Source organism: Callospermophilus lateralis, chromosome 2 (assembly GCF_048772815.1).
Source record: "Callospermophilus lateralis isolate mCalLat2 chromosome 2, mCalLat2.hap1, whole genome shotgun sequence".
NCBI classification, from domain to species: Eukaryota; Metazoa; Chordata; class Mammalia; order Rodentia; family Sciuridae; genus Callospermophilus; species Callospermophilus lateralis.
Genome location: NC_135306.1, coordinates 208,048,675 through 208,075,162, shown reverse-complemented (window position 1 = coordinate 208,075,162; position 26,488 = coordinate 208,048,675). Strand labels below are relative to the sequence as shown.

The following is a 26,488-nucleotide window of genomic DNA, read 5'->3' as shown; positions in this document are numbered from 1 at the left end:
TGGAAGGCAGGGGCTCCCCACTTACCGTACTCCCCACACTTCCGCCTTTTACTTAGAAGGGCGGAGTCCTTCCTTCTTCCCTCTCCTTGCCCTGTTTGTACAGCGGCTATTAGTGACACGGAAGGGTCTGCAGGAGCACAGCTGCACGGGGAGGTGCTGGGGGAGGGGTCTGCGGGGGGCTGGGGAGGGACAATGCGCGGGCCACGCCAGGCGCAAGGCAAACACACCACACCTGCGTGGGAAGAGGGGACTGCAGGGGGCCGGGGTGGGGAGGCTCCTGGGGACCTGGCACTGCTGAGGAGCGTCCATGAGACCCTTGGCTGTCCCCGAGACCCCTGGCTGGCAGAGAGGCTCTCAAGGTGTATGTGTGTCCGAGTTTTCACGGTGGCCTGGGCGGCCACCCTCTGTGACTCCAGGAGACACTGGTGAGAAAGTCACTTCCTGAAATCCCCTTAGAGATGGACTGTCCCCTGGGTCCGTGATCCAGAGTGGCTAGTGGGCCTGAGGGACACTTGGGGACCAAACCAGAGGACAGGGAGCACATGGCTGGAGCCACAAATGTGAGTGAAAAGGTCACCTGCCCCCAAAAGCCCGGCCCGGGCGCTCCTCGTCCTTCCCGACGGCTCCTCTCCCAAGTCCTTGCTCAGATGTCCTGTCGCTGGGAAGCCCCCTGACCCCGCTGCTGCGTCTCCCGCCCGCAGCACTACGCTCTGCTCACCTGCTTCCCCTGGGATAGAAACTGCGGGTGGGCAGCGCAGCCCCGGGGACAGAGCCCCGCAGGGACAGGGGTCCACTGCTACTCTTGAAAGCTGAGTGGACGAGCTTGGAGGTGGGCAGAGCTCAACGTGATGCGGGATAGTGGAGAAGGCACCGGACCTGTCTGCCCCTCCCAGGGGCAGGGGACCAGCCCCCCAGGAGACTGGCGGGAATCACAGACTCTCCACCCCAGGCAGCCTGAGCTGGACGCCAGCTCCGCCCAGTGGCTCTGACCCCAGGCTCTTTACAGACCTTCAAGCAGCCACATGTTTCTGTGGGGCACCATGGGGACAAGGTCCCAGACCCGGCCGAGACTGGAGCCGTGCGTCCCTCTGCCTCTGTGCTGTGCTCAGCTTCACTCTGGCAGCCCTGAGCTCCCAAGGGCCCGCTTCCCACCCGCCCAGCAGGACCTGCCCCTCTGGAGACCCTGCCATGGCAGTGGGGACAGTTTCCGGGCTCCTCCTGACTGTGCAGGCCCGGTGCTCACTGAGGACACGGCTTTGAGATTTTAGGCCTAGAAGATTGTCTTTGAGAGTGACCTTGGCCATGATGGCCAGGATCCAGCGGCCAGCCTGAGCCCCGAGGGGCGTCTCCCTGCTGTCCCCAGGAGCCCCCTGCTGAGCCCTGCCCCTTTTCTGGCCCTGTTACTTCCTGTGGCACCCCTCCCTTCTTGGATTGCCTCGGTGACACTCTGCTCTTCCCAGACTGCTCTGTCCCCCATGACCCGTGCCTGGCCCCTGCAGAGGTCTTGTGTGCTGGTGAGGTTCGGGCTACGCGGGGCAGCAGGGAGGCTGGAAGGGCACCGGGGCCCAGGGTGTGCTGGATTAGCGGCGGAGCCTGCAGGGGGACAGGGACATGGGTCGGCTTCTCAGCTGGGGCTTTTGGGGGGTTCTGTGAACAGGTCCTGGAGGAGCCCAGTGGACTCGGGGCATCTGCACATGTGGCCTCTGGCCAGGGCAGTGCTTTGCGTGCCTGGGGGTGGGCTGCATGGGAGCCCCTGGGGCTGGAGGCCAGGGCCTCGGCCAGCTGCCCCCAGCCAGGCTGCATCTTCCAACAGCCCTGAAGAGCTGCGTGGGCCGTGGCCGCCCGTGGGCTCCCTGGCTGCTTCCTGCTGGACCGCGAGGGTCAGGGAGGCCTCGGAACCTGGTCTGCTCCAGCCCGCCCCGCGGGTCTCGTCCACACGCTCACGAGCACATGTGGACTGGCGGGCCCTCGTTGTTTCAAAGTGCCGGCTGTAAATCTGCCCCCCAAGCTGCCCGGCCCTCCTGCCCAGCCCTCCAGTCTACCGGCCACACAGGCGTAAATCAAAACCCTGTGTGACTGGGGGTGACTGGCCCCTCAGAGGCCGCCCTGCCGAGTCCCAGCGAGCGCCTACCCATGCTGTACTTGGCCTTGGTACACGTTGTCCTCTTCAGAATTTCATAGACCTGTGGCGGGGACAAGGAGGGAGGGGCAGTTACCATAGGCTCCTTGGCCGGCAGCACCAGCTTCGCTGGAAAGAACCGGTCAGATGTTACAAGGGACAGAGCATGTCCCAGGGAAGGCGGTGGCCCTTGCTAAGGGACGTCCACCGAGCTCAGGATGCCACAGGGTCAAAGGTCTGAGGCTCTTGGGGACCAACAAGTGACCCTGGAGGACTCCCAACCATGGCGTCCCTTGGCCAGCCACAGCACAGCACTGGCCACGCCCAGCAGGACCCCTCCTGGCACCATAGCTGCCCCAAGCCCTGTGTGGCAGGGTCACCATCCCTTTTGGCTGAGAGGTGAACTGGAGCAGGTGCCCTCCTGGACACAGCCCCAGGTGTCCCTGAAGTCTGGGGAGGGGCCAAGGGTGGCAGGTAGGTCCTGGGATCCCAAGTCACACTGACGGGCACCAAGACACCCAGCGGAGCCCTCTACTCCCAGACAATGCAACTGACCAGTGGCCTCAAGAGCCCGGCCGGGAGTCGGCCTGCCGGATCTGAGTGCCCGCTGCCCTCGGAGCTGTGGGACATCAGGCAGCTGGCTCCCACCTGCCTGTGTCCCATGTGCAAAGTGGGGAAGGACGCAGCCGGACCCGCAGGGCACACCTGGAGCGTACTGGGGCTCTGCGCCTGCCCCTCTGCTCCCCTCCCTCAGGCAAGCCAGAGCCCCTCCAGCAGCCACCAGCCTGCGCCCCCTGGCCCGGCCGCCACCTGCTCCTGTCTCCTGTCTCTGTCGCCCGCTGGGCAGTGGCTGGGCCTCCCGCCCTCTCTCCTGCCCCTGCAGGGTCTTCAGCTGTCCCACACAGGCCCACGGAGCAGCACCCTCCCCCACTGTCCCCTCCCCCTGGACCTCCCCTTCTGCCCCATGCTCATGTGCTCAACACCCAGCTGCAGGCACACAGCAGGTGCTCAATAAATACCTGCCAAATGAAGCAACCACTTTGCTTGGATGCTCCTAACATCCCTGTTGACAGCAGATGGCCTTGCCCTGACCCAATTATCCTGTGGCCACCTCCTCCCTTCTCCACAGTCACGGTCCCCATTCACAGCTGTCGCCATGACCCCATGTCAGCCTTTCATCTGCTCTCCCACAGTCAGCCCCTGGAAACTCTAGAACAGTTCTGACCACACCCAAAACCCTGCTCTGCAACTCTCGATGGCTCCCCAGTGCCTTCTGCTGACTTTGTAAGACCCAAAATCAGCACATCGGGCCCCTCCCCATTGGGTGTGCTCTCTGACTTCTACCTACAGGCTCCGAACGGCTAGAGGGCAGGGCCTGAACCTCCGCACCACGGCTATCAGGGGGCCCTGGAGCATACTGGGGTCTGTAGGGAGCAGACAGTGGCCCTCCGCCCACCCAGAAGTGGATGCAGCCAGGGCCGACGGGGTGTTCATGGTAGCCATCACCCAGGGATCACAGCCTGAACTGGACCCAGCAGGTGCCAGGGAGCTGGCTTGGGGCTGTGATCTCCGCCCCTCCCTGTCAGCAAGGCCGGATCCACACATGTGCACCTGCCCTGAGCTCCCGGGAACGCTAGGCGCCTAGAGATGGCAGAGGTCAGGGTGCAGAGATGTGCTGAAACGTGACCTGGGACTCCGCTCACCCAGGTGGTTCTCCCAAGCGGCTGACATCCGAGGGACATGCTAGCCCCGAGCCTCAGCCCCTTGCTGCTTATTATCACAAGATGTAATTGCAAAAATCCATCAGCAGCTCCACTAGTAACAAGAACCACAGCGGTGCCTTAGTTCCCAGCGCGGTGCCCGCGTGACTGTCCTGCCGGCCGCACCAGGGAGCAGGCAGAGCAGCCTCACCTGGACTGACGCAGGCTCCAGGACCCGCCTGAGGGCACAGGGCTGGGGACGGGAAGAGGGTGGACAGGACCCGGGCCGCCCCAACGTGCCCTGTGCCACGGTCCCGCAGTTGGCCGCCTGCCAGTCTGGGGATGACAGTGGCGAGGGCTGGTTATCTGCCCCAGGTCAACCAGGCAGTGTCCTCTCGGCCCTTGGCCTCTGCCTGGCCAGCGGGCTGGGCGTCTGGGCGGGGAGGAGAGAGCGGCCGTGACTTGGCTGCGAGGCTAATTTCTTGTTTAGATAGAAATTGGGGCCTGAGCCACGCACAGCCCAGCTTGGCGGGGGCACAGTTGGCGGCCGATGGATAAACAGCAGGCTGTACCTTGAGCAGAGCAGGCTGGCCTGCTCGGATTTCAAACTGGGTTTGCTTCTCTGGCAAAGGCCTGGAAATATATCCAAACGCACAAACTTGGCTTCCACTGCCCATTCTTCCTGCTCGGACAGCCGCGCCAGGGACCCACAGCCAGGCCTGGGGAACTCGGGAGCCGCTGAGAGGCCCCCCCAGGTGTGGGGACTGCACAGGTCCCCCTGCCTGCCCTCCTGTGGCTCTGTCCTGTCTCAGGCTCCTCCTCCTGCTGGCCATCCCCTGGGTCACTTGCTGCCCTCTCAGTTCATTATCCTAATTATTTCTGTCACAGACAATTAGAGGCGGCTCCCACCCAGAGGAGTTCCACTGAAATGAAATTATCTCTGCCGTCCCCAGGGCCACCCTGCTGGTGAGGCCATTCCACGGCGTGCTACTTACTATGGAGCTGCGGGTTTTGCTGTCGAAAAAGGAATCCTTATCAGAGAGGTCGAATCTGTTGAAAGACAGGGAAGGAGACGGGCCACTTGTTAGATGCGAGACTGTCACATGCCAGGCACGGTCTGTCCACCTGGGGCACCAGGGGCAGGCTCTGCCCTGGACATGGCTCTGAGACCCATACTAGTGGGAAGTGGCCCCAGGGGCAGGAGTGGCCTGAGGCCTCCCTGAAGATGCTGCTCGCCCTCGGTAACATCCTGAGTTGGTGTCACTTAAAGTCTCTGCTTCAGTGCTGGGGGACAGGACAGTATCACCCTACTGTGAGGCAGGTCCGGTTCTGAAAACAAGCAGTTGGGGTCTCAACGTCATGGTTAGCACGGAGACTGTCTGAGGCTTCCCGAGAGCAGAGGGCACCTGGGAGGGACAGGGCCTCCCTCTCCCTGGAGTCTGAGGAGAGCTCAGCCCTGGCCAGGCAGGCAGAGGGCACCACCTCTGGTGCCCTGCTCTGGGCTGGTGGGGAAGTGGGGCTGGGGTGGCTTCCTTCTCTCCGGGCAGCCTCCACCAGGCAGGGTGGCCCAGGGCAGCAAGCCCAGTCCTGGGCGAGGCTCATGCATGCCCTGCCCCTTTGTCCACCCATGAGGCCTGAGGTGGCCTCTGCCCTCGGACGCACCTTACAAATGCCCCTGGGTCCCCAGGCCCAGGGGTTGCGCTCCTCCTCTGCCCCGCTCCTGTTCCACCCAGCAGGCCGGGCAGAGGTCATGCAGCCACTGCTGACCCAGGTGGCCCCGCCCCCTGCCCTGGGGAGGTGGAGGTTCCAGAAGGGGTGCAGCACTGCCAGGCAACACCGCGTGGCTACGGGTCCCCAGGGCCCTGGGACTACACTGGGGACACCTTCCGATCCCTTCCTCCCTGAGCTGCTTGGCTATGGCTGCCCAGGCCACAGCAGGGGTGGTTACTGACCTGCCCCCCAAGGGCCTGAGCCGGGCAGCAGGAGGACGCCAGGGCCTCGGCTCTGGGGCCCAGCGAGGGCCCATGTGGTTTTCCTAGTGCCACACCCCAGTGAGCCCCTCCCAGGCCCAAAGCCCCCTTTCCTTGGGAGAGGAGCATCAGCGTCACCCGCAGGAGTCACGCGGGAGGCTGGGGTCAAAGAGTGGGTCCTGCGGGGAGGGGCCCACTTACAGGTGCTGCTTCTCCCGGGAGAAGGGGTAGGAGAGTCTCTTCATGGTCTGGGGCCTGTGCTCGGCCACCCGGGGCTGGATGGGGTCGGTGATCTTCTGCAGGACGGAGCTGATGGTCTTCAGGAGGCCGCGCGTCTCGCTCATGTGGTACATCTGCAGAGGGGGACAGGCGTCACGCTGCGGAGCCCTGGCCCGGGGCCTGTCTTGGACGCCCCCAAGCTGGGGCAGTGCCTCCTGGGGACAGCACGGGGCTGGGCTCCCTTTCTGAACCAACCCTCCAGGTTTTAGGAGCATCGGGCAGGGGCTCAGTGGGCCACACTCCAGGAGGGGATCCGCGGGTCTCAGTGGGGAGGAGAAGCCGGGCCGACTGGCCACTGACCCCGCTTCAGCCCCGGCCAGTGACGCCAGGCTCAGCCTCACCGTCCAGCTGCCCTTCAGCCACCAAGTGGAGGACAAGTCGGGGCAGGACGTGTGATCACACTGGATTTGGTAAACAGCCGAGACCCCCAGGCAGTAAAGACCCGGCTCAGTCTGCTGCGTCTGAGCTCGTGACCCATCCCCACGGCGGGAGGCAGGCTCCTGTGCGCCGACCTTCGGGTGGGATGTGGTCTGGGGTCTCTGAACACCTCCCAGTGCTGGGTCATGTTCTCCCTGATCAGGCCCCGTCGCCCCTGAGCCTCGCCGTCCTCCTGGGGGTGGCAATTGAGACCCTGGCTTTTCTGAACTCTGAGCCTCGTGGTGAAACGCCCCGTGGCCAGGTGTCTGGGTGACACTCAACCCCAGGAGTATTTTGGAGGAGAAGCGTCACCACCAACCTTCTTTGTTGGCATCTTCAGTTTCAGAAACTCAGCCTCTCTGCAGAGCACACTCCAGGGGGCGTGGATTTTGACGAAGCCAACCCCATGGATTTTAGTCTAGAAAGAGAAGAAGGATCTCGGTCAGGGTGGGCCGCGCCTGCTGAGAGCCCCCTGTACTTCTGGGGTCCTGGGACTACGGGGCAGCTCCTGCGCGGACTGTCAGTGCCCATCACCCCACTTCACCCCGGACACAGCTCGAGGCTCCCGCAGGGCTGTCCTCCCTGCAGATGGTGGCAGCACAGGGGCTAAAGGGACTCCCCCAGGTCACTGCAGAAGGTATAAGAGTCAGGAGGGCCTAGTGGGGAGCACTGGGGTCAGAGGCTCCAACCCAAAGGGAGTTTTCAGGGAAATTGAGTCGAGGGCTCCCAAAGCAGCTCAGGCCGTGGACCAGGGCACTTAGGGCCCCCGAGGTCTCTGCCCATCCTCTGGGCATCTTCCCTCCACAGCCGGGGCCACCTCCGCCTGCTCACAGCCACCTCCTGGGGTCCTGGTCTGCTCAGGCCTCTTTCTCCCGCGAGCCACCGGGGGCAGGCCCAGGTTCACGTCCCGGCCCCCACTGAAGCTCGGACAAGTCTCTTCTCCCTGGTCCTGAATAACGGTGATGAACAGGCCACAGGCGCGCGGCGGCGGAGCAAAGCCCGGGTGGGGTACGTCCCAGAGCGTGGAATCTCAGAGTTAACGCCCCCAGCGAGAGCAGACCTGAGGGGCACGCTCCCAGGGGCCTCACAGCTTCTGGCCTGGCGCAGAGGTCCGCGTGGGGAAGGGGACCCCTCCCTGACACCAGGTCCCTCCTCTGCTTCTCTCATCCTTCCTCTGCTGACCGCCCACCAGCAGGCATTAGTGTTGGTGATGAGACTCACTGTCACACCCCGTGGTCCCCCCCCAGCACAGGCCTTGGTGCACCTGGACGTGGCCTGCTCTGCCGACAGGAGCTGGCCACCCACAGCAGGTACCACAAATACGTATGGAGTGCATGAAAGAGAAGAAGGACGGGCAGTAAGCGGCCACTGCCATGGACGTCCACCGGGTGCCTGCGGCCAGCCCCGCCTCGCATGCGTCATGGCCGGTGAGGTAGGCCTGCGGCAGTGCTCACGGTGCAGAAGGGAAACTGAGGCACAGAGGTACCGAGCAGGCCAGCCTGTTGCATTAGTGTCCTGGGACTGCTGTGACCAGAAACACAACTCCAGACCCCGAGGCCCAATCCAACCTTAAGGTGTGTGCAGAGCTAAGCCCGGTCCCAGGCTCCAGGGCACGTGCTTCCTGCCTCCCCCAGCTTTGGGGCCTCCAGGTGTTCCCTGGCTAGTGACCATGTCACTCCAACCCTGGCCTCTGCCATCTCCTGGCCGTCTGCCCTCTGTGACTGGGTCCCCTGTGTTTCTCCCTCCACTGGGTTTAGGGTCTCTCTCCTACTGGGCTTGGGGTGGGCCTAATGCTCCCAGAAATGCCTCTCTACTTCCCTCTGCAAGACCTTTCTTCCAAACCAGGGCACATCTGCGTGCACCGCGAGGACGTGCGCACCCAGGGGACGGGGAACCCCTCCGCCCACCCCTCAGGGGCCTGGCAGCTCCAGGCCCTGTAGAGACTTGTGCAGGAGCCTGCCCGAATGGTCAGGGCGCAGAAGCACAGGCCTGGGGGGGCCTGAGCTGCTTCAAGGGCACGGAAGGACCAGGGCACCCCAGGTGCAGGGCGGATGGCCTGGCTCAGAGGTGCGCAGGGTGCGGCACTCCTGGGGAGCCCGGAGCCCAGGGCTGGAAGGTAGCAGGCTCGGCCCTGGACGCCCTCGGGGGCCATGCGTGGTTCTTGGCATGGGCTGGAGGAGGCCTCCCAGGGCCCTCAGTCCTCCAGCTGCCCTGGTCCGATTCCTGCTCTGCCCCTGTGTGGTCTCTGGCAAGTGACTTAACCTCTCTGTGCCCATTTCCTCATCTGTAAACGGAGCAATAAAAAACCCAACTGACAGAGCAAGGGGCCTCTGGTGCCCACAGCAGTCCCAACACAGTGGCCCGACTGGCGGGAGCAGGCTGAGCTCAGGACCGCCTCTCCCTGACCACAAGGCAGCTGAGACCACGCCTGGCCTGCTGAGAAGTTCAAAGCATTTCCCAGCCCAGCCACACAGGGTCCCCGGTACTGGTGACTCACAGGCTGACATCATGGGACACCCCCCACACGTGGTAGAGTCTGTCTTCTGTTACAAACCCAGATGGATTTCTGGGCACTGCTCACCGCCGGCGGAGGCCCAAACTCTGCCCTCAGAGTCCACCGAGTGTCTGTGGAGGTGACCGGGCCAGCGTCTGCTGCCACCCCTCCCCCCAGGAGAGCGCGCTCCCTGCCTGTTGAGGGGGGTCCCTCCAGGGAAACACCTGGTGAGATTTGGGAGAGGGGTCCTCGGACCGAGTCAGAAAAAAACACGTTTTGAAGCGTGGCACCCAGCATGGCACAGCCCCCCACGGCAGGAAGACCCGGGGACAGCCGGGCCCCTCCACCCCCAGCCCAAGACCCCAGGGGGCAGGTTCTGTCTGGCTTGGCCCTGGCGTGGGAGGGTTGGAGGCCACAGATCCACCGGTGCGGAGAGTCGGGCCTGGGGTCGGGGGAGCAGGGCACCACGCCCGGCCGGTCACCAGGCTCTGTGCCGGACAGCACCAGGACCCCCGAGTCCCCAGCCACAGGAGGCGGGAGCCGTCCGGTCCCAGTGCCCTCCTCTCAGAAGATCACAAACAAAAACGCAGAGGTCCCTGAGGGAGACTTGTGGTGGCCAGGGACGTCGAGGCGCCCCTCCCCTCAGCCCTCCTGCCGCCTGTGGGCCTGCATGTCCATCAGGGGGCCAGTGGAGTGCTCCCACGGCTGGCTGGATGGCCTGGCATCCGCCTGCCCTTCTGCTGGCACCAGTCTGGGCTGAGCCGTGAGCTGGGGCAGGCTGTGCCCTGGGTGCAGGGCGGTGTCTGCTGGAGCCTGAGCTCGTGGTGTGTGCTGAGCAAGGGGAGGGGGCAGGGGCCACTGCACAGAGCGCCCTGTGCCCAGCCGGTCGCCCCGGCTCTCAGCCCTCCCCCAGCCCCCCTGGTACTAGGTGAGCACCCCATCACGGGGTCCAGGGCTGGGCGGGCCCACGGGGTGTCACACAGGAACTCCAGTTGGGCTCCTCCTGCCCTCCACTCACAGTCCCCGAGGGCACGGCCCAGGGATGCCCTCAACACGGGGCTCGGGCCCACATGAGGCAGAGCCCCCGCTAACTGGACATTCCCCGTCTCAGTCATGACTGGCCATGTCCACGCTGCACAGGGAGACCTGGCAAGGCTCGGGACAGAGCCACTGGGTCCTGGGTCACTTCCCTCAGGGAGAAGGACTCCTTCTAACCCCTTTTGACCCCGTGTCCAGTCTCAGGTCTCAGGGCTGCGGAGACCAGTGGACGTGGTCTCAGGGGTGGGCCAGGTGTGTTGCTGGTCTCCACGCAGGGACAGGCTGTGACACCTTCATCCTCAGCCCTCGACCTGGCTCTGGCCCAGGCCCGCCGGACCACAGCTGGCTGCAAGACAGACCTGTCCATCAAAGGCCTTCACATCTATGCCTCGACGTAGGCGGGGAGGCCAGGTCAGCCCCCGGGGGAGAACAGGACAAGGTGCGGATGAGAAGAGCAACCAGGTACCATGGCCTCCAAGGTGCCCAAGAACCAGGAGAATGGCAGGGCTCACAGGGGACAAAGTGAAGGAGCACCCAGCACTGAGTCCTCCTGGGGCAGCTACTGACCTGGTCACCTGGGGTCGGGGGTAAGCAGACCTCCCCACATGTGGGCCCTGGAGGTCACTGTCAGGTGTCCCACAAAGGAACAGCGTCCTCCCGTAGCCCCAGGGGCTGAGCAGGAGGCAGGCCTGGTGTGGCTCTTGAGCTGGACAGTGGCGGTCTGTCCACTCTGTGGAACCGGCAAGGCTACCATCCGCCTGACCCTCCCAAACACAGGCTCGTCACTCTCGTTTGTCCTGAACAGAGAGAGAAGAGGGGGGCAGAAGGGGAGGGGGAGAGCCACTGAGAGGGCACGAGGCTCCAGCCACAGCCCTGGGGCCACCCTCTGGACAGGGCACCTTCATCCCAGGCCTGGGAGCCCTGCAGGGTTCCAGAGGTCGGTGACCAGCAGCGGAGGATGGGACCCAGCCTGGGGCAGGGCCGGGAGCCCCACCCATACTGCACCTGTGCTTGGGGAGTCAGGCCCCCGGTCAGCTCCCCTCAACCTCAAGGAGGAGAGAAGCTAAAGGACGGGAAGGGACAGACGACACCGCGGCTTGGAGAGGAACCAAGCTGACTCCCAGGAATAATGGGAGCTGAGGAGAACCGGAGCCTCCCGGGGCTGCAGGCACCCCCAGCCCTGGCGCAGGCGCTGCCGGCTCGGCTCCCACACAGCGGCCACGGGATTCCTGACCTAAGGGCTGCCGCCTCCCGCGGGGCGTGGACACCACAGGCTCTTGGGACTGTGGCCAGGTGGCAAAGGCCCCCCAGCACCACTGCGGCCCCTGACACCACCCACCAGGGACTTTGAAGATACAGCTGGAAAAGAAAAGTCCAGAATCTGCTGCCACGTTTCCACGGCACCAAGTCACCAAAGGCGCCACCGGGCGCGTCACACACAGCTCTGGCCCTAGCAGAAGACTCGGGAGACAAAGCCCGTGGTGACGGGGGTGGCAGAGGCACCACCGGGACCAGGAGAGGCCCTGACGCGCCTGCTCTTCCCACAGGGGGCTGCGCAGGGCGGCTGGGCAGGGCCACGGAGGAGCCGGGGCCAGGGGTCAGGAGCCAGCCTTCTGGGCCAGCCCTGGACCAGGAGCTCTGTCCCCCGCACCCCAGTCCAGGTGGCATCCCAGCCTGGCCTCTCGCTCCGGGCTGGGCAGCCATGGGCCTGGGCAGCTAGCTTCCAGATCCCCAAGCCCTTTTCTCTGTCCTCAGAAGCCAGAGAGACCTGCCTCTGGCCGTCAAGGACCCCAGCCCCGCCCCAGGGCCCAGCCCACTGAGCCCAGACCTGCCTCAAAACCTGCTGTAAGCAGCAAGGATCAGAGGGCCCCTCCCTTTCCCGTGACCAGGGCACCCTGCCTCTGTCCTCCCGGCCCCTGGAGGAGGTTGGGAGGGAGCCCTTGAGCAGGGGACCCCCACAGGCGTGAGTCTGACCCATCTGGCAGGAAGCGGGGCCCGGCTGCTGCTCTTGCCTGCACCCTGGGAGTGGAGAAGAGAGGCCGCTGGCCTCGCGGGAGGCAGGCAGGTACCTACGGCCCCTGCGGCCAGCCCCAGGCCCACGCCAGCCCCTTACCCTGGCCTCCCGTCCAGGGGACTTGCCACTTGGCTCCTCATTACAAATGGGGACTCCGAGGCCCAGAGAGGGTGCCTCTTAACTCGGGAGGCGGCCCTCGGACCTGAACCCGCCTCCCCAGCCCGGGGCCGTGATCTCCTGAGCGTGGGGTGATGTCCCACAGCTTGGGGTGACAGCAGCCCCCTTCCTCCCGCAGAGCCGCAGCCACTAGCTTTTCAGGGGCAGCATCTCAAAGATGGGGAGCAGAAGCCCCCAGTGACCGACAGCCGGCTAGCCCCCAGCCCCAGGGAAGCCCGCCCAGAGACGGCAGCAGGCCAGCGGGCACAGGGGCCCTGACAGTCCCCAGAGCAAAAGACTCGGAGGGTCCATGTCCTCAACAGAATCCACCAAAGCCAGGTCAAGCCCAGCGTCAGGGCAGTGTGGGCCCCGGCCACCCGCCACACTGCTGGGATTTCAGCCAGTGGCATGCTCTGCCATGACCCTGGACATTCTTCACGTCCAAGGCTTTGAGGCTGGACTTCACGAGTGTAATGGATTTTCACTGCAAGGAAACATGTTGGCCACCAACTCCTGCCGTCCTCTAAGGGGAACCCCGTAAGCTGACCCCACAGGGAGGTGGGGAGGGAGAGTCAGAAGGGGGGAGGGGGCGGGGGAGGAAAGGGGATTGGGGGAGGGAGAGGGGAGGCAGAATGGGGGAGAGGCAGAGAACGAGGGGAGTGGGGGGATGATGAGAGAAAGAGAAAGGGAGGGCAGGGGAGGGGGCGGGAAGCCCCCTCAGTGGGGCCTCCTGGCCCCCTGCCGTTTCCTCCGCTGTCCCAGAGGTCCCCCACCTCTCCAGCTGACTTTAAGAGCCACCCTGCAGGTACCAGTGGCCAGCCCTTTCCTGCCCACCCAAGGCCCCTCCCTCTTCAAGGCACCTGGGACTTGTCTGGGACTTGCCACCAGCCTCAGCGGGCTCTTGGCTCACAGGAGGCAGAGGGGTCTCCGTGGAGAACTGAACAGCGCGGAGGCCTTGGAGGACGTGGGGGCCTTGGAGGACCTCGGGGCCTGGTCAGAGCCGGCACTGGGACAGGCCCCAGGGCCTCTGGTGCATGCTCTGGCCCTGCAGGGAAGCCACCAGGCCAAGCTGGCCCCGCTGTTGCCCCAGGCCACCCATCTCCCCTGCCCGGCTGGGGCCACGCCTCCCCGAGGCTGGCTGCCACCTCTGTGCCTGGGCCACCCCAGCCACGCCCCCCAGGGCCACCTCCAGCGCGGTGCTCAGCTGGTGGGGGGTTGCACGGTATCCCCCCATGGTTACCCTGACCCTGGCACCTGTGTCTGTGCCCTTAATTGGAACCAGGGTCTTTGCGGATGTGGCCAAGGTAAGACAAAGTCACACTGGACTAGTGTGGCCCTGAACAGAATGGGGGAGGGTGTACAGGAGGCTCAGCAGAGGGAGGCCCTGTGAAGACCAGGCAGGGACAGGAGAGATGGGGCCACCAGCCAAGGAATTGCAGGCCACCAGGAACTGGCACGGTGGGAAGGGCTCCCTGCAGCCTGCCCCCCCTCCCCACGCCTGGACTTTAGACTACAGAACCCCAGAGCTGGGAGGGGGAGGCCTGCGCTGTTCTCAGCCACCCGTCTGTCACCAGCTGTTATCTGGTCCCTGAGAGCCACCCCATTGTCCCCTCAGCCAGATCGTCTTCTGGCAGAATCACATGCCGAGTCGTGGGGGCCCCAACCACACCCCTGCCTCAGCTGAGCCCTGTCCCTGTGACCTCTCAGCGTCACACACAGGCACCCCACAGAGAGCAAGGCCAGGCTCCCAGGCCACCGAGCCAGGCCACCCATCTGGCCCCTCTGGTTCTTCTTTCTCCTTGCCTGAAGGTCCAGCCTTCGAAACTGGTGGGATCGGGATTCTGGCCCCCAGGGACGCTTGGCAATGTCTGGGGACACTTTGGCTCTCCCAGCCTGGGACTGTCAGCTGGCCAGGCAGAGCCCAGGGGTGCTGCCAAATGCTGAATGCCAGCAGTTCCAGGGTCGAGGACTCCAGCCTGGGGTCTGAGCCTGGGGTCGTCGGGGGTTGGGAACTGGCCCACCCTGTGGGTTTCTCCACGGATGTGCACAGAGGCCCCGTGTCCTGATGGGGGGACGGGGCTCTCCTGGAGCCGCTCTCAGTTCCAGGCCCTGGCTCCTGTCCTCTGAGCACAGCCGGGGGTGGCTCGTCAGAGGTGGCCACTCTACCCGGAGGCGGACCCCCCAGCCCTGCCTGCTGACCTTGCTGACGCCACAGGCCGCGGGCAGGGCCTGTGTCCACACAGCCTTCTCACAGACCAGCTTCTGGGATAGCAGGCTGCGGTGCCTCGGGGCCCACTCACCTCCCCGAGGCTCTGGTCCCAGCGGCCCTCGTAGGGCACAGGTGACCACTTGAGGACTCCGGCTGGGAAGTGGGACCAACTCCCTTCAGCCGCCTCAAACGCTCGCTCTTGCTCCTGCCCCAATCCCAATTCCACCCCTAAGGGGCCGATGGGAAAGCCTTGTCCAGCTCTAGGCCACAGCACCCAGGAAATTCCAGGGTCATTTACTGCAGGACTAAAGTTTTGTTGGTGACAGTGACCAACGTCCTTCTGACTGCTTTTTATTTCAAATGCAGAAGAGACAATATAAATACACTAAAAAGCAGACATTTTCACATGGCTTTTAGTGGGACTTGGAAAGGACCCTGTTTTCAGCCTGGCCAGCCCCCCCCCGCCCCTGGTCAACTGTGCTCTGAGCGCCTTGCAGGGCCACCCATAGCGACCCAGAGCTGTGAAGGCCACTGCCCTCTCCGGCTGACAGCGGTGGACACTGAGGCCTTGCAGTTCACCAAGGACAGACAGAGGTCGGGGCTCTGCCAGGTCGGTGTGCAGTACCAGACCTCAGAGGCCACTGTCAAGCTGGAGAGTCAAAGTTGTCCTCAGGGAAGAATGAGAGAGAGGAAGGCCCTCGGGGGCCCCTCGGCCCTGCCCTGGCCCACCTCCAGGGCCCCCTCGCTGCCTGAGAAGGAGCTAATTTGTTCCTGTTATAAAATGACACGTGAAATAAACTCCGCACAGTGGCCGCATTGTTCCCAAGGCCGCAGGGCACAGTGAGGAGGGCCAGGGGGAACCCAGGATCTGCTCCAGGAGCTCCAGACCCGAGGACCAGCGCTCACCTGTGCTGGCCACAGTCCTCAGCATCAGGAGGACTCCCTGAATTTCATCAGCTCAAATCAGGGCCGGGGCCCTCACACACCTGGACGCCTCCCGGAGAGGACCCCGCACACACCTGCAGGCAGCCCAGCCCGGGGAGTAGCGGACCCAGAGAGACCCAGTGTCCGGCAGGCTCCCTGGCCGACCACGTGGGTCGCCGGTGGACAGCCCTGGGTGGAAATGCTCGGAAGGCTTTCTGTCACCAGACCAAAAGCACTAGCCACTCGAGGACACGCAGGTCCTGCTGAGGCCACTTAACCCAAGCCAACCTGGTCTCCAACACCCACGCTGCCCCAGCCGCCCCCACGTTAGCCTGTGGACTCCTTCGCCCACCCTCAGCCTGGGCTTGAGACTTCTGCTCATTTCTGATTAATCTGCACAGGGACAGCTCAGCCGGGCAGGGGCTTCCCTTCCCCCGCTCATGTCATCAAGGGCATCCGGACGCAGGGAGGCACAGAGAGGTTAGGACATCAGCCGAGGAGCACACAGTAATCACCATTGAAGGCAGCACCTGCCAGGCCACTCTCTGCCCAGGGCTGCATTTGCAGCGGCCACTGCAGCCAGGCCTGGCTGTGCCAGGGTGGGGGGTATCCAGGGCACAGCGTTACCCAATCATGGACCTCAGAGCAGGGCCCCAGACCTGTCTCCTCAGTTGACAACCTCAGAAACCCAGGCCCAGACAAGAGTCAAGGTCACCCGGGACAACCACCAGGACAGCTTCATCCTCTGTCCCTCTGACTGGACAACCTTCCCTGGGCAGCGACGGACACAGGAAATGTTGGCCCCCGCGGGTCGCGGCTGTACGGCCAGCGCAGAGCAGAGGCGCCTGGGCTGGTGGCCCGGGGCTCCCCAGCACTGACAGACACTCTTCTTCCCCTCCTGGGTGATGACAGTGGCACCGTCATCTGGCCCTTGCCCAGGGCCAGGAGAGCCCTGCCCGCCCCGTCCAGGAAGGTCCTTACGTCCTCGTCGCGCTCCAGCTCCAGGCCGGCCTCCAGCAGGTGGCCCTCGTACTCGTCCCTGCGGAACCGCTTGTCGTCCTCCTGGTAGTCCATGGGGGGCTCCGGTGCTGCGTCCACCGGGGCCCCCTTGCCGGGCAGCGGGTGGTCCTGCTTCACGCGGCGAGCGCCCAGCGCCGTGTCGCTAGCCGGAGCCCTCCGGGCCAGGCCCCTGGCGCCCACGGGCCTCTTGTGGTGGTACACCAGGATGTAGTCCACCTTGCGCCGGCCGTCCCGGAAGTACTGCCCGAACCTGCACCCGGCGTCGGGGTCCACGGACAGCGAGTTCAGCAGCTGTGGAAGGAGGAGGCGGCCGTCACCTGGCTGGCCGGGCCGAGCCGGGCCCTCCGGGGCCACCGTACATGGCCCCTACCACCCCAGACGGGAAAGGGTCAGGAAGGGCCGGTGTCTGTCCCCAACCCGGACAGCATCTCCTGGTCATTTCCAAAATGACAGCGCAGAGCAGCCCACCCCCTCGGACACAGAGAAGACCCCTGCTGAGAGCCAGGTTCTGTCCTGGGCTGCCACAGCAGGACGGGGCGGGGTGACATTCTAGAAGGCCCGTTGGCTGCCAGCCACACCCTGCCCTCTGGTCCCTGGGGACACTGCGGCTAGACGGAAAAAGCTGCAGAGGGCCACCTTCTAGGAAGGACCCAGCACAGGCCAGTGGGGTCAGGCAGGGCAGCGGCCCTCAGGTAACTGCAGGCGCCATCTCAGCCTCTGACCCCCGACACCGCGCCATCACGTCAAGGGGAGGCGCTGGCCAAGGGGAGGCGCTGGCCGGCTCCGGGAGGCTTCCCCCAGACAGACGGCAAAGCAGGCGGCGGGGGGGGGGGGGGGGGGGCCGAGAGGACAGGCCTGCGGCGGGGCTCGTCTGGGGCACCGCAGGGGACCCCGAGGAGCACACTCAGCACTGTACCCAGAGGGAGAGGAAGACGCTGGGTCTCTGCTGCTCCTGGGGCGTCAAGTCCCCCCCATGCCCAGCCCAGAGGCTGCCCTCCCGGGAGAAGCAAGGGGCAGGCAGGGTGCAGGCGCCTGGTCTGAAGGCCTGAGGGCGTCGGGCCCCTCGGGTTCTGCGGCTGTCACAGCACAGGCCAGCTGCGCACCGCGCTGGGCTGTCAGGACCACAGGGCGAGGCCAGGCTGGTGCAGCCTGAGCTCTCAGCACCAAGAGGCACCCACGAGGGCCAGGGCCACACGGCGCTGGAGGCAGGCCTCCCAGCACAGCGGCCAGCAGGGGTGCTGCCCGTGCCCTGCACTCAGCTGGACTCCTCCTTAGGAAGCCTGCCCTGACCCAGTGCCCTGGAGTGCCCCTAAGCTTGTATGGGACTCAGCTGTCCCTTCCCAGTGCACAGAGCAGCTGGAGGAGAAGTGAGCAGACCCTTGTCCAGGATGAGCCTGCAGGCTCTGCTCCCCTCTCTGGGACCCACTGGCCACTGTACCCCATCCCTCCATGCTGCCATGCTCCCCACCACAGCCCTCGGCCACCTCTGCCCCCGTCCCACCCTGAGGTGTCCCCCATCCCATCTCAGGCCCCCGCTGCTCCAGGCAGGAGGCTGGGAAGGCCCCACACTGCCTCCTCGCAGAGCTCAGCCTCTGCCACGGCCTAGCAGATGGCCCTGGCCCTGGCCCTGACCCGGCCACACAGCACCTAGGAAGTCTCCCTGGGAATAAGGGGAGTCCTCAGGTACAGGGCCTGGACCCCGGAATGGCTCCCAGCCGTGCACGACGCTGAACAGCTCTTGGCCGGGTGAAGGGCTGGGGGACCTGGCTGCATAGGAGGGCGGCAGGCCCAGGGCACAGGGGTCCGCACAGTCTCCAGAACCTGGCACACTGGGCACAGGGTGGGGCAACAGGGAGAGGGAGGACAGACTGGGCCCGAGGACCTTGCCTGCTGGGCTGCCGGGTGCGGAGAAGGGGTCTTGGGCAGGCGGAGGCCCGGTCTGCCCAGCCTTCGGTAGGGTTGATGGCAGGGCTCTTGTGCCTCGTGCCTCCTTGGGGCAGGTGGCCCCGGGCCCCCAGCATCTCAATTTCCCTGGTCCAGGTGCTGCCTCCAGGGGAGGCCGGGCCTCACCAGCAACTGAAGCCAGCAGGAGGCTGGAACTGTCCGTCACGTCTGCTCTACGTAACTCAGAGTCCAGCCCGCCCCGGTCACCTTCAGAGGACCCAGCAACAGCAGGGGACCCCTCCAGGCTGCTCCCAGTGGGTCTCCACCCTGCTCCTGAGGGGGACCCTCCCAGGTGCACACCTGTGTGGGCAGGTGGCTCGGGGGGGGGGGGGCGTTGAGGACAGGAGATAAGCCCCAGCCCACGGACAGACCGCACCTGGGAGACCACAGTGCCTCACACCTGCCACCTGCAAGGGGCATGGAGTTCATGCTGGGGACCGAGGCCCAGGCCAGCAGGCGAGGAGGCCCCAAGGGGATGGAGCGGGGAGGACTGAGCTCAGCCTCAAACCGTCCCCACGGGGCATTCCAGCCCTTGATGGAGCAGGATTTCGGGGTCACCTCCCAGCACGGGTCTGCCATCCCACCCAGTCCCCTCAAGCCACCCGGAGGGCACCATGATCAGGTCCTGCTGACCGGCAGGGAACTGAGGCTCACGCAGGAAATGCAGTCAGCCCGGCTGCCCTCCTAGTGGCCCCAGGTGCTGAAGCCCCACTGGCCACCCAGTGCCCAGCTCTGCTGGTAAGAGAGGGGTCACCTCTGGCCCCGCTGCTGGGGCCAGAAGGCCAGTGGATAAGTGGGGGCAGGACCCACAGCAGGCAGGTGCAGGCCAGGGAGGCTGAGGCAACCCTGGGCTGCGGGTCCCTCTGGGCAGGCCCAGGCCCAGGCCCAGGCCCAGGCCAGAGTCCAAGGCTGGACTTGGTTCCCCTCCAGCTCCGAGGCCTGGTCCCTCTGAGCCCCAGGTCTGGCTCTGCAGGACGGGGAGGATAGCCCCAGCTGCCTCCCCGGCCAGGAGGGACAGCTGAGCTGATGACCGCCTGGCCACCCTGCCGAGCTCAGCAGAAGCAGGTCCAAAACGTGCCGGGACAGTGCCTGGGGGCCATCCCTGTCACCTGCTCCATCCAAGGCCGAGGGCAGAGACACCTTCTTAACACGTCATGAAGGTCAGGGCACAGTCACCGAGCCGGCCGGGGAGGCGCTGTCCCCTCCTCCCTGTGCAGTGGGTACAAGGCCACCCCGATGCCAGGCCCTGCAAGATGTGGGCACGGTGCATGGGAAGGGGCGCACCAGCGGGGCAAGAGGGCAGTGTGGACGCTGAGGGCACCTGCTGCGGCCCCCCGGGGCTCGGCTGGGGTCTGGCCTGCGCTTCCTGTCCCCCCGCCCACCTCTCCTTCTTCCCACCCTTCCCAGGCCCTGTGCTGGCCCCACGTGTACCCACCTCGTGCCCCCTCCCTCTCAGCCCTGTGGGGCCAGCTAGGGGCCCTGTGGGGCCTCCTGTGTCCGAGACCCAGGGAGGACCAATGCAGGCCTCCTGTGCCAGGGCCACCTCGGAACTACCAGCTGCACATTCTCGACCCACAGAGGCCCCTGAGCCCTGCCCTGACACACCTGTACCCAGAACCCAGCTACCAATCAGCGGTGCCTACGGGGCCCATGGGACGCTCCTGGTCAGCAAAGGTGGTGGCGGACACTGAACTAGTCAGCAAGCAGCCCTCAGGGAAAGGGGGAAGTGCAGACAGCCATCGAAGCAGAGCAGGGACAGTCCCCAGGAGCCGCCAGGACCCCTGGCTCAGTACAGACAGCACCGCCTGTCCACGGGGACCCCAGGGAGGGGCACGCTGCCCACCCACCGCAGGGGCCTGACCGTCTCGGGGAACTTCCCAGCCTGGGGAGGGAGAGGGAGCCAGAGGCCTGACCAAGGATGACATCACCCTGCCTGTGTCCAAAGACCAGCTTTGTCCCGAGCTGTGCTGCCCCAGACACGGGACTCAACCTCTCTGTGCTTCCACATTCCTAAGACCTCCCACATTTGATAGGACCCCCCCCAGGGGAGTTGGGAGGATTCCATGTTTTACTTTTCATTTTAGAATTTACAATAGGCCCTGCAGGGAGTGAACCCTCAACAGAAGTTTGGTCTCACTGGGAACTGAGTCACATGCCCAAATAACGAACCAGGGGGGCACAGGAGAAAATAATCTCATGGTCAGAGTGGACCACAAGTGAAAGGTGGAGCAGTGAGTAAGCCCTGTTGGGGAACCCCGGGGCTGGACCTCATCCTTGATTTGCTATGTGGTCCTGGGTAAGTTGCTTTGTCTGTTTAGGTCTTTATAGTTTTATAAAACAAGAAAAAGCCTACTTCAGTTAGGGTTAGTGGACAGCAACCACTAGACAGAAAGCGTGGGCTCTCCAGAGCCTGGGCGGCCCCTGGGGCAACTCTAAGCTGGCTCGGGGAGTCGGGGAGCCAGGCATAGGCAGGTCCAGGGAAGCTGCCCAGCGCCGTGTGGCTGTGGGGCTTTCCTTGTGGAGACCAGGACAAGAAGGCAGAAATACACTGCAGTGAGAGGAATAGGGGTCTGAAGCTTGGGAGAGGCTCCGAATCTCTCGTCCCTGCCCCTAGGAACAGGCAGGTGCCCTTGGGACACCTCCTGGGGGCAGGCCAGTGCTTACTCCGGGACTGAAGATGAGGCTGTGGAATGCAGGAGGCGGGGAGCCTGAGGAACTGCAGGCGCTGGGTCTGGGACCCGTTTGCTGGCTGTGGCCAGCTGATGCCAGGCTGCGGTGCTGACACCCGGCCGGCCGGGCCTAAACAGGACACCTCCCACCAGGAGCCTCAGTTCTGATCTGTGGGACGGGCTAAAAACGTCTCCTGACCACGTCCCAGGACGCTTGTGGGGCCTGAAGACATCCCAAGGTCACTGCTGGGTACTTGGGGTGGGCAGTGCTCCTGAGAGCAGAGCGCCCCAGAAAAGACAGGAAAACAGCGGAGGAGAAGAGCTCTGCAAGGTCCCAGGGGAGAATGTCAGAGGACAAAGGTCCCCTCACAGCAGGCACATCCTGACAGCCCTGTCCCAGGCAGCACAAACAGGCAGAGAGGGTGGCCCGCAGCTAGCCCACCTAGCCCACCCCGGCCACTCCCAGACAGCCCGGACCGTGGTGAAAGGGCAGACCAGGGAGCCCTGTCTGCAGCTCGACCCCTGCGGTGTCCCCACGTTCAACTCTCCCTGCCGCTGGGCCCCGGAGCTGAGCTCACGCAGCTGGGAAAGGATGGCCATTCTGAGGGAGTCCACTGTGTTCTCCGTCTTGGAAAACAAGAGCAATGAAACCAGAGACCCGCAGTCGGCTTTTGGTTTTGAGGCTCTTGGAATTTCAGCCTGGAGTGGAACATGGATTTCAACTCCACTTTGATTTCAAGGGAGTTTTTTAGATGGGGTCATCAGCACCGTGTATGGACTCTACCTTTGGGCACACTTGGGAACAGGCCACCCCCGGTGGCAGAGAAGCAGTAAGTGTGCTCATCTCAGCAGGTGGGCAGATACCTGTGAGCCAGGTGTCTCTGGGTGTCTGGCTCACTGGAGCACACAGATCTCAGGCTGCTGGTGGCCATCAGTTGGAAGATTTGCATTCAACGATTAATGGAAAGCAAACTTAATGACATAGCTGCTTCCACCTGCCTCGGGCCTTAGCGCTATTCCTACTTACTCCTGCCTCTGTGTAGACCCGCGTGCTTTCCACCCTTGAACTTGAGGAGGAAGGCAGACACACAGTGTCTGGGAAACCTCAGCCTGGAGGGGAGGGACTTATTCTGTGGCCTACGTGCGCACATTTGGGATGCACATGGGGGACAGGACAGGAACCATGGGAATGCAGCCCACGCCCACTGATGGGTGCATGTACAGAGCCCCCTTTGCTGAGCAGCTCTGGGTAGTGACTGAGCGGCACTGGCTAGACGGAGCTGTGCTGGGCACCCCGGAGGCTTTTCCTATCATCCCGCCTGCCCTGCACCAACAAGTCCCTGGCTCCAGAGCTGCTGCCCGTCCACAGTCCTCCAAGCCCAGTGAAGACAATAAATGCAAGAAAGGCTCGCTGGTCTGCCCGAGCCCACCCTCATGTTTCCGGACTGTGAATCCCGAGCACAGGGCTGAGCTGCCTCTCTGGACGTGGGGAACCTCACCTGGTCCAGGAGATAGATACTTGCTGGGTGTGGGTAAGCAAGTGTCCCTGAGTCGAAACACCAGCGCCAGGGGCCACTCCCTCAGGCTCCACTGCTCAGCCACACCAAGTCCTCATCAAGCCGTGTGGGGCCTGCCTCCCGCGTGTCCACACTCCCAACACCTTGGTCTGTTCATCACCCTGCGCTGGCTGCCTGGAGTCCCCACCAGGATGTCCGCGCCCAGTCAGCCCTCCTGTGCCACCTGCCTGTCTCTGAGGCCCTCCCTAGCTGCTGCCCAGCTGGTGAGTGAGTAGGTCATCGGCCCCTCTGGGCCTCAGTGTCCTGGGAGGGTAACAGCACCTACCCCACACATTTGTTGTGAGTTAAACAAGCCAAGACACAGCGCTGGCCCAGCACTACAGAATTGTCCTTTGTCACTGTCCCGGGAAATGGGTAACATTCCATCTGTACTCCTCAGGCTCCGGAAGGGCAGAGCCCTCCCCATCTCACTCTGTGGTGCCCAGGGGCCTGTGCAGCCCGCACAGCTCTGTTCAAAGGCTGACCCCAGCTTCTAAGGCGAGCCTGGTGACACGGGAGCACTCTCCACCAGCACTCCCCGGGCTGGGCGCTCCCTGCTGCTGTCTGCAAGCCCAGCTCAGGAGGAGCCCCGTGCCTCCCTCACCTGGTGCCCAGGGTTGGGTCTCCCACAGTGCAAGGTCTGACCAAAGCCCAGGTCTGGCCTTCCCGGGAAGACTGCGACTCCTGGCATGGCGCATGCCCCGCCCTGCACCTCGCACAGGGCCCTCCCCAAGCTCTCCAGCCCCCAGGCTAGAGGGGCAGGCCAGGACAACCCCCCATCTCTGGCAGCGGCTAGGTCCTGGGCAAAGTCTGGGAGGAGCCTTGAAGGGGGCTGCAGAGGGCCGGAGGGGAGGGGGATTCTGCTCTTCAGTCCCAGCGAGCTGCCGAGCGCCCCCGCCCCCACCCCGCGCCGTCCCAGCTCTCTCCTGGCAAACTTCGTCTTTAAGTCAAACTCCTCTTGGGCGAATTCTGCCCCCGGGGGATCCCTGCGAACTGCTGGGTCCAACCCTGGGGAATGTCATGGGGCTAGAGAGGAGCTCGGCAAAGGGGTCCCCAAACACGTGACCTGCTTCTCGCCAGCGCCCGGCCTCTTTCCTCCGCCGGGACCGGCTCACAGAAAACAATTTCGTGCCCGCCGGCTGCGGTGGGCATTGAGAGCTCCGTGCGGGGCTCAGCGCCCGGGGCAGGACGCGTCCTGGCAGGTGGGGCCGCCGGTGGGGCCTGGCGGCTGCCAACCCGGCCTCCGCCCTTGTCCCCTCACCCCACCCCCGCTGCCCCCAACGGCACCCGGGCCCCAGGCCTGGAGAGGAGGGTCCCAGCACCTGCCCGGGGCCAGGCGCTCTCGCTCGGGGCTGCGAGCCGGGACGCGGCCCCTGGGCGCTGGGTTTCGGGGTGGGCGCCGCGCCCGTGACGGGCGCCCTGGGCCGGGCCGGGGCGCTTTCCGGCCGGCGCACGTGCGCAGGTGGGCGCCCCCCGCGCGGCACCGAGAGGACGCCCGGGAGCCACGCCAGGCCCCGCCGCCGCCGCCCGCCGCCCTGGGCGCGCGGCGCAGGTGCGCGGCCCGCCCCGCCCGGTCGCGGCCGCCCGCACTCACCGTGCCCTCGGACGGCAGGTAGCCGATGTCTTCGATGGCGCAGATGTTGATGATGTGGACGCTGCGGTCCTCGGCCGGGAGCGTCGAGTACTTCTCGTTGACCCTCATCGTGGCCGCCTGTTCGCTGGGACCGCCGGGCGGCGCGCCCTCCCCATCCACGGCCCCGGCGGCCTCTGCAAGCGGAGACGGCAGCGTTCGCGGAGCTCGCAGGGGGCCGGCCTTCCCGCGCTCCGGCCGCAGGGGACGTGGCCGCCTCCCGCTCCGCCCGCCGCCCTCGCCCGCCCGCCCGCCCGGGCCGCGCACCGTGCGGGGCGCGCCCGACCCTCCCCGGCCGACCGCGCCGCCACCTGGCTGCTGGTGCCGAGGCCGCCCGCGCCTGGTCGGGAACTTGGACGCCCGCCTGACTCCTTTCCTTAAAGATATAAGCGCACTCCGCCCGCTCAGGGCAGGGGCGGCGGCCACGCGGGTCAGATTTTCCGTAGAAATTTAAACACAGGAAGAAGGTATTCCATTCCTGCGGCCCCTCCAAGTTTTATTTTTATCCGGGGTAAGTGCCCCTTTGGATTTTCTTTTCTTTTTTCTTTTTTTGAGGGTGGAAAGGGTTTTCAGACCAGCGGGGAACTTCTGTAGCCCTACCTTAAAGGCAAGTCCCCGAGCGAGCGGAGACAGTTCTGAGACTGAAGCCAGGAACACCTCTGCCCCTTGCTGTCCACCTCCACCACACCTTCACGGGTTTCTTCCCACCACGATCCTCTCGCCCCCGGTGGAACCTGGGACCCTGCCCCTGTCCTCGGCAGTACCTGGGACCCCTGATGGAGCTCTCAGTATTCTGTGACCAGGCTCATGCAGTCCCTTCCACAGCTTGAAAGTGTCACCTTCTCATCAAACCCAGTCCGCTAAGGCAGAGTGCTGCCCCCACTGCAGAGGGACTTGGGCACGCAGGCCAGGGAGGGGACCCTGACCCTCTGGGGCCGCCAGGGCTGCTGCAGGCTGCTTCTTGCTTGCGTGGGGTTCTACTGCCTCCCTGAGGAAGAGACCCTGGCTTGGGTCTCTCTCACCGGGGACCCAGCAGGCCCTGCAGGTGTCCCAGCCTCCCTCCTTGCACAGGGAGGAGCAGACCCACCCACAGCAGCCAGGCTCCAGCGGAGCCCAGGGGCCACAGTGGCTTGGTGTGCTCAGATATCGCCTCCTGTGGGCTGCCGTCCCCCCGACAGTGGTCAGGCCTCGCCGTCTCACTGCCCAGAGAAGCCACCTGCTCTGGGCCTGCAATACTTCCTGACTCCATCTTGTCCTCCTACAGCTCACGGTCAACAAGTGCTTGTCGAGTGGCCACAAAGGAATGTGTGTGGCCCCCAGAAGTGATTGTAAAGTTGCCTTCCAAGGCCTTCAGTGCTTGGGCCAAGGTTCCCAGGGTAGAATCTAGGTGGATGGGGTGGGGTGGGGCGATGGGTGGGGTCTGGCTCCGGTTCTGGCACTTTCCAGCCCCATGGCCTCGCAGGAGCTTCCTTCCCCCGACTTGAGCACCAGCTGCAGAACTGCAGCCCCGCAACCTGCTTTCCGTGGTGGGTGCTGCTACAGCTGTCACCACGTCACCAACGGCCTGCTCCTGTCTCTGAGGCTCTGGTTCAGACACAGTTTGTGAATTCCTTGTACTTGGAGAGGTGCAAGAAGGCCTCTTGGTCCTCAGGCTGGCCAGGCCAGGGTGCCGCATGGCCCTGAAGGGCCCTTTGTCTGCATCTTGGACAGCAGGACAACAGGTTTGGAGAGTGCCCCGAGCTGGCCAGATCCTATGGGAAGCAGTCCTCTGTGGCCCTGGCCACGCCAGGGAGACTGGCCTGTGCAGTTCGAGTTTCTCTCTCTCTCTCTCTCACACACACACACACACAGAGGATTATATAACTGCGTCCTCCTCCCCTGGTTGGGGAACAACCAATATTGTGTAACTCTACTGTACTGTTGTTCTCTTATGTTCAGGTGAAAAAACTCAGAAATCTACGAGGAGTCATTTTTGAAAAAAGAATAAAAATACAATTGGTCAGAGCTGGGGGTGACACGCAGTGGTCATTGCTTGTCTAGCATGTGGGAGGCCTGGGTTCTGTCCCCACACTGCAAACCCAAACAACGAGTGTGTGTGTGTGTGTGTGTGTGTGTGTGTGTGCAATATCTATTTTGTATATGTATGCAACTGGCCGACCCTGGCTGCATTCGTTTCCCCAGTGTTTTGAAAGTGACCCTGGACTGCTGGCCCTGGGAGGACTCTGGGGCTGGAGTGGCCCTCATGGGGGCTGCCAGCTGGGAGCCAGTACCTTGGACACGGCTGCCCCTCCCCAGCCTGTGCCCTAGGCTTGGCCAGGAAGCCGTGGGCTCTCGTTGCCACAGTCCGCC

General features: G+C 64.4%; 1 protein-coding gene across 2 annotated transcripts in view; it reads right to left on the bottom strand.

The window, feature by feature from the left end:
• Ano1 (anoctamin 1) overlaps positions 1-24,314 on the bottom strand; it is an 80,085-nt gene extending 55,771 nt beyond the window's left edge. Inside the window, exons 1-6 of one of the 2 annotated variants that reach the window (XM_077108948.1) lie at positions 24,104-24,314; positions 16,302-16,631; positions 6,805-6,903; positions 5,991-6,142; positions 4,815-4,869; positions 2,132-2,183 (exon numbers count right to left, since the gene is read on the bottom strand). In XM_077108948.1, the coding sequence (XP_076965063.1) occupies positions 2,132-2,183; positions 4,815-4,869; positions 5,991-6,142; positions 6,805-6,903; positions 16,302-16,631; positions 24,104-24,211 (796 nt within the window). In that variant the 5' untranslated portion in view covers positions 24,212-24,314. The remainder of the gene's footprint in view (positions 1-2,131; positions 2,184-4,814; positions 4,870-5,990; positions 6,143-6,804; positions 6,904-16,301; positions 16,632-24,103) is intronic. The other variant, XM_077108949.1, reaches the window with a different exon arrangement.
• Positions 24,315-26,488: the final 2,174 nt, after the last annotated feature.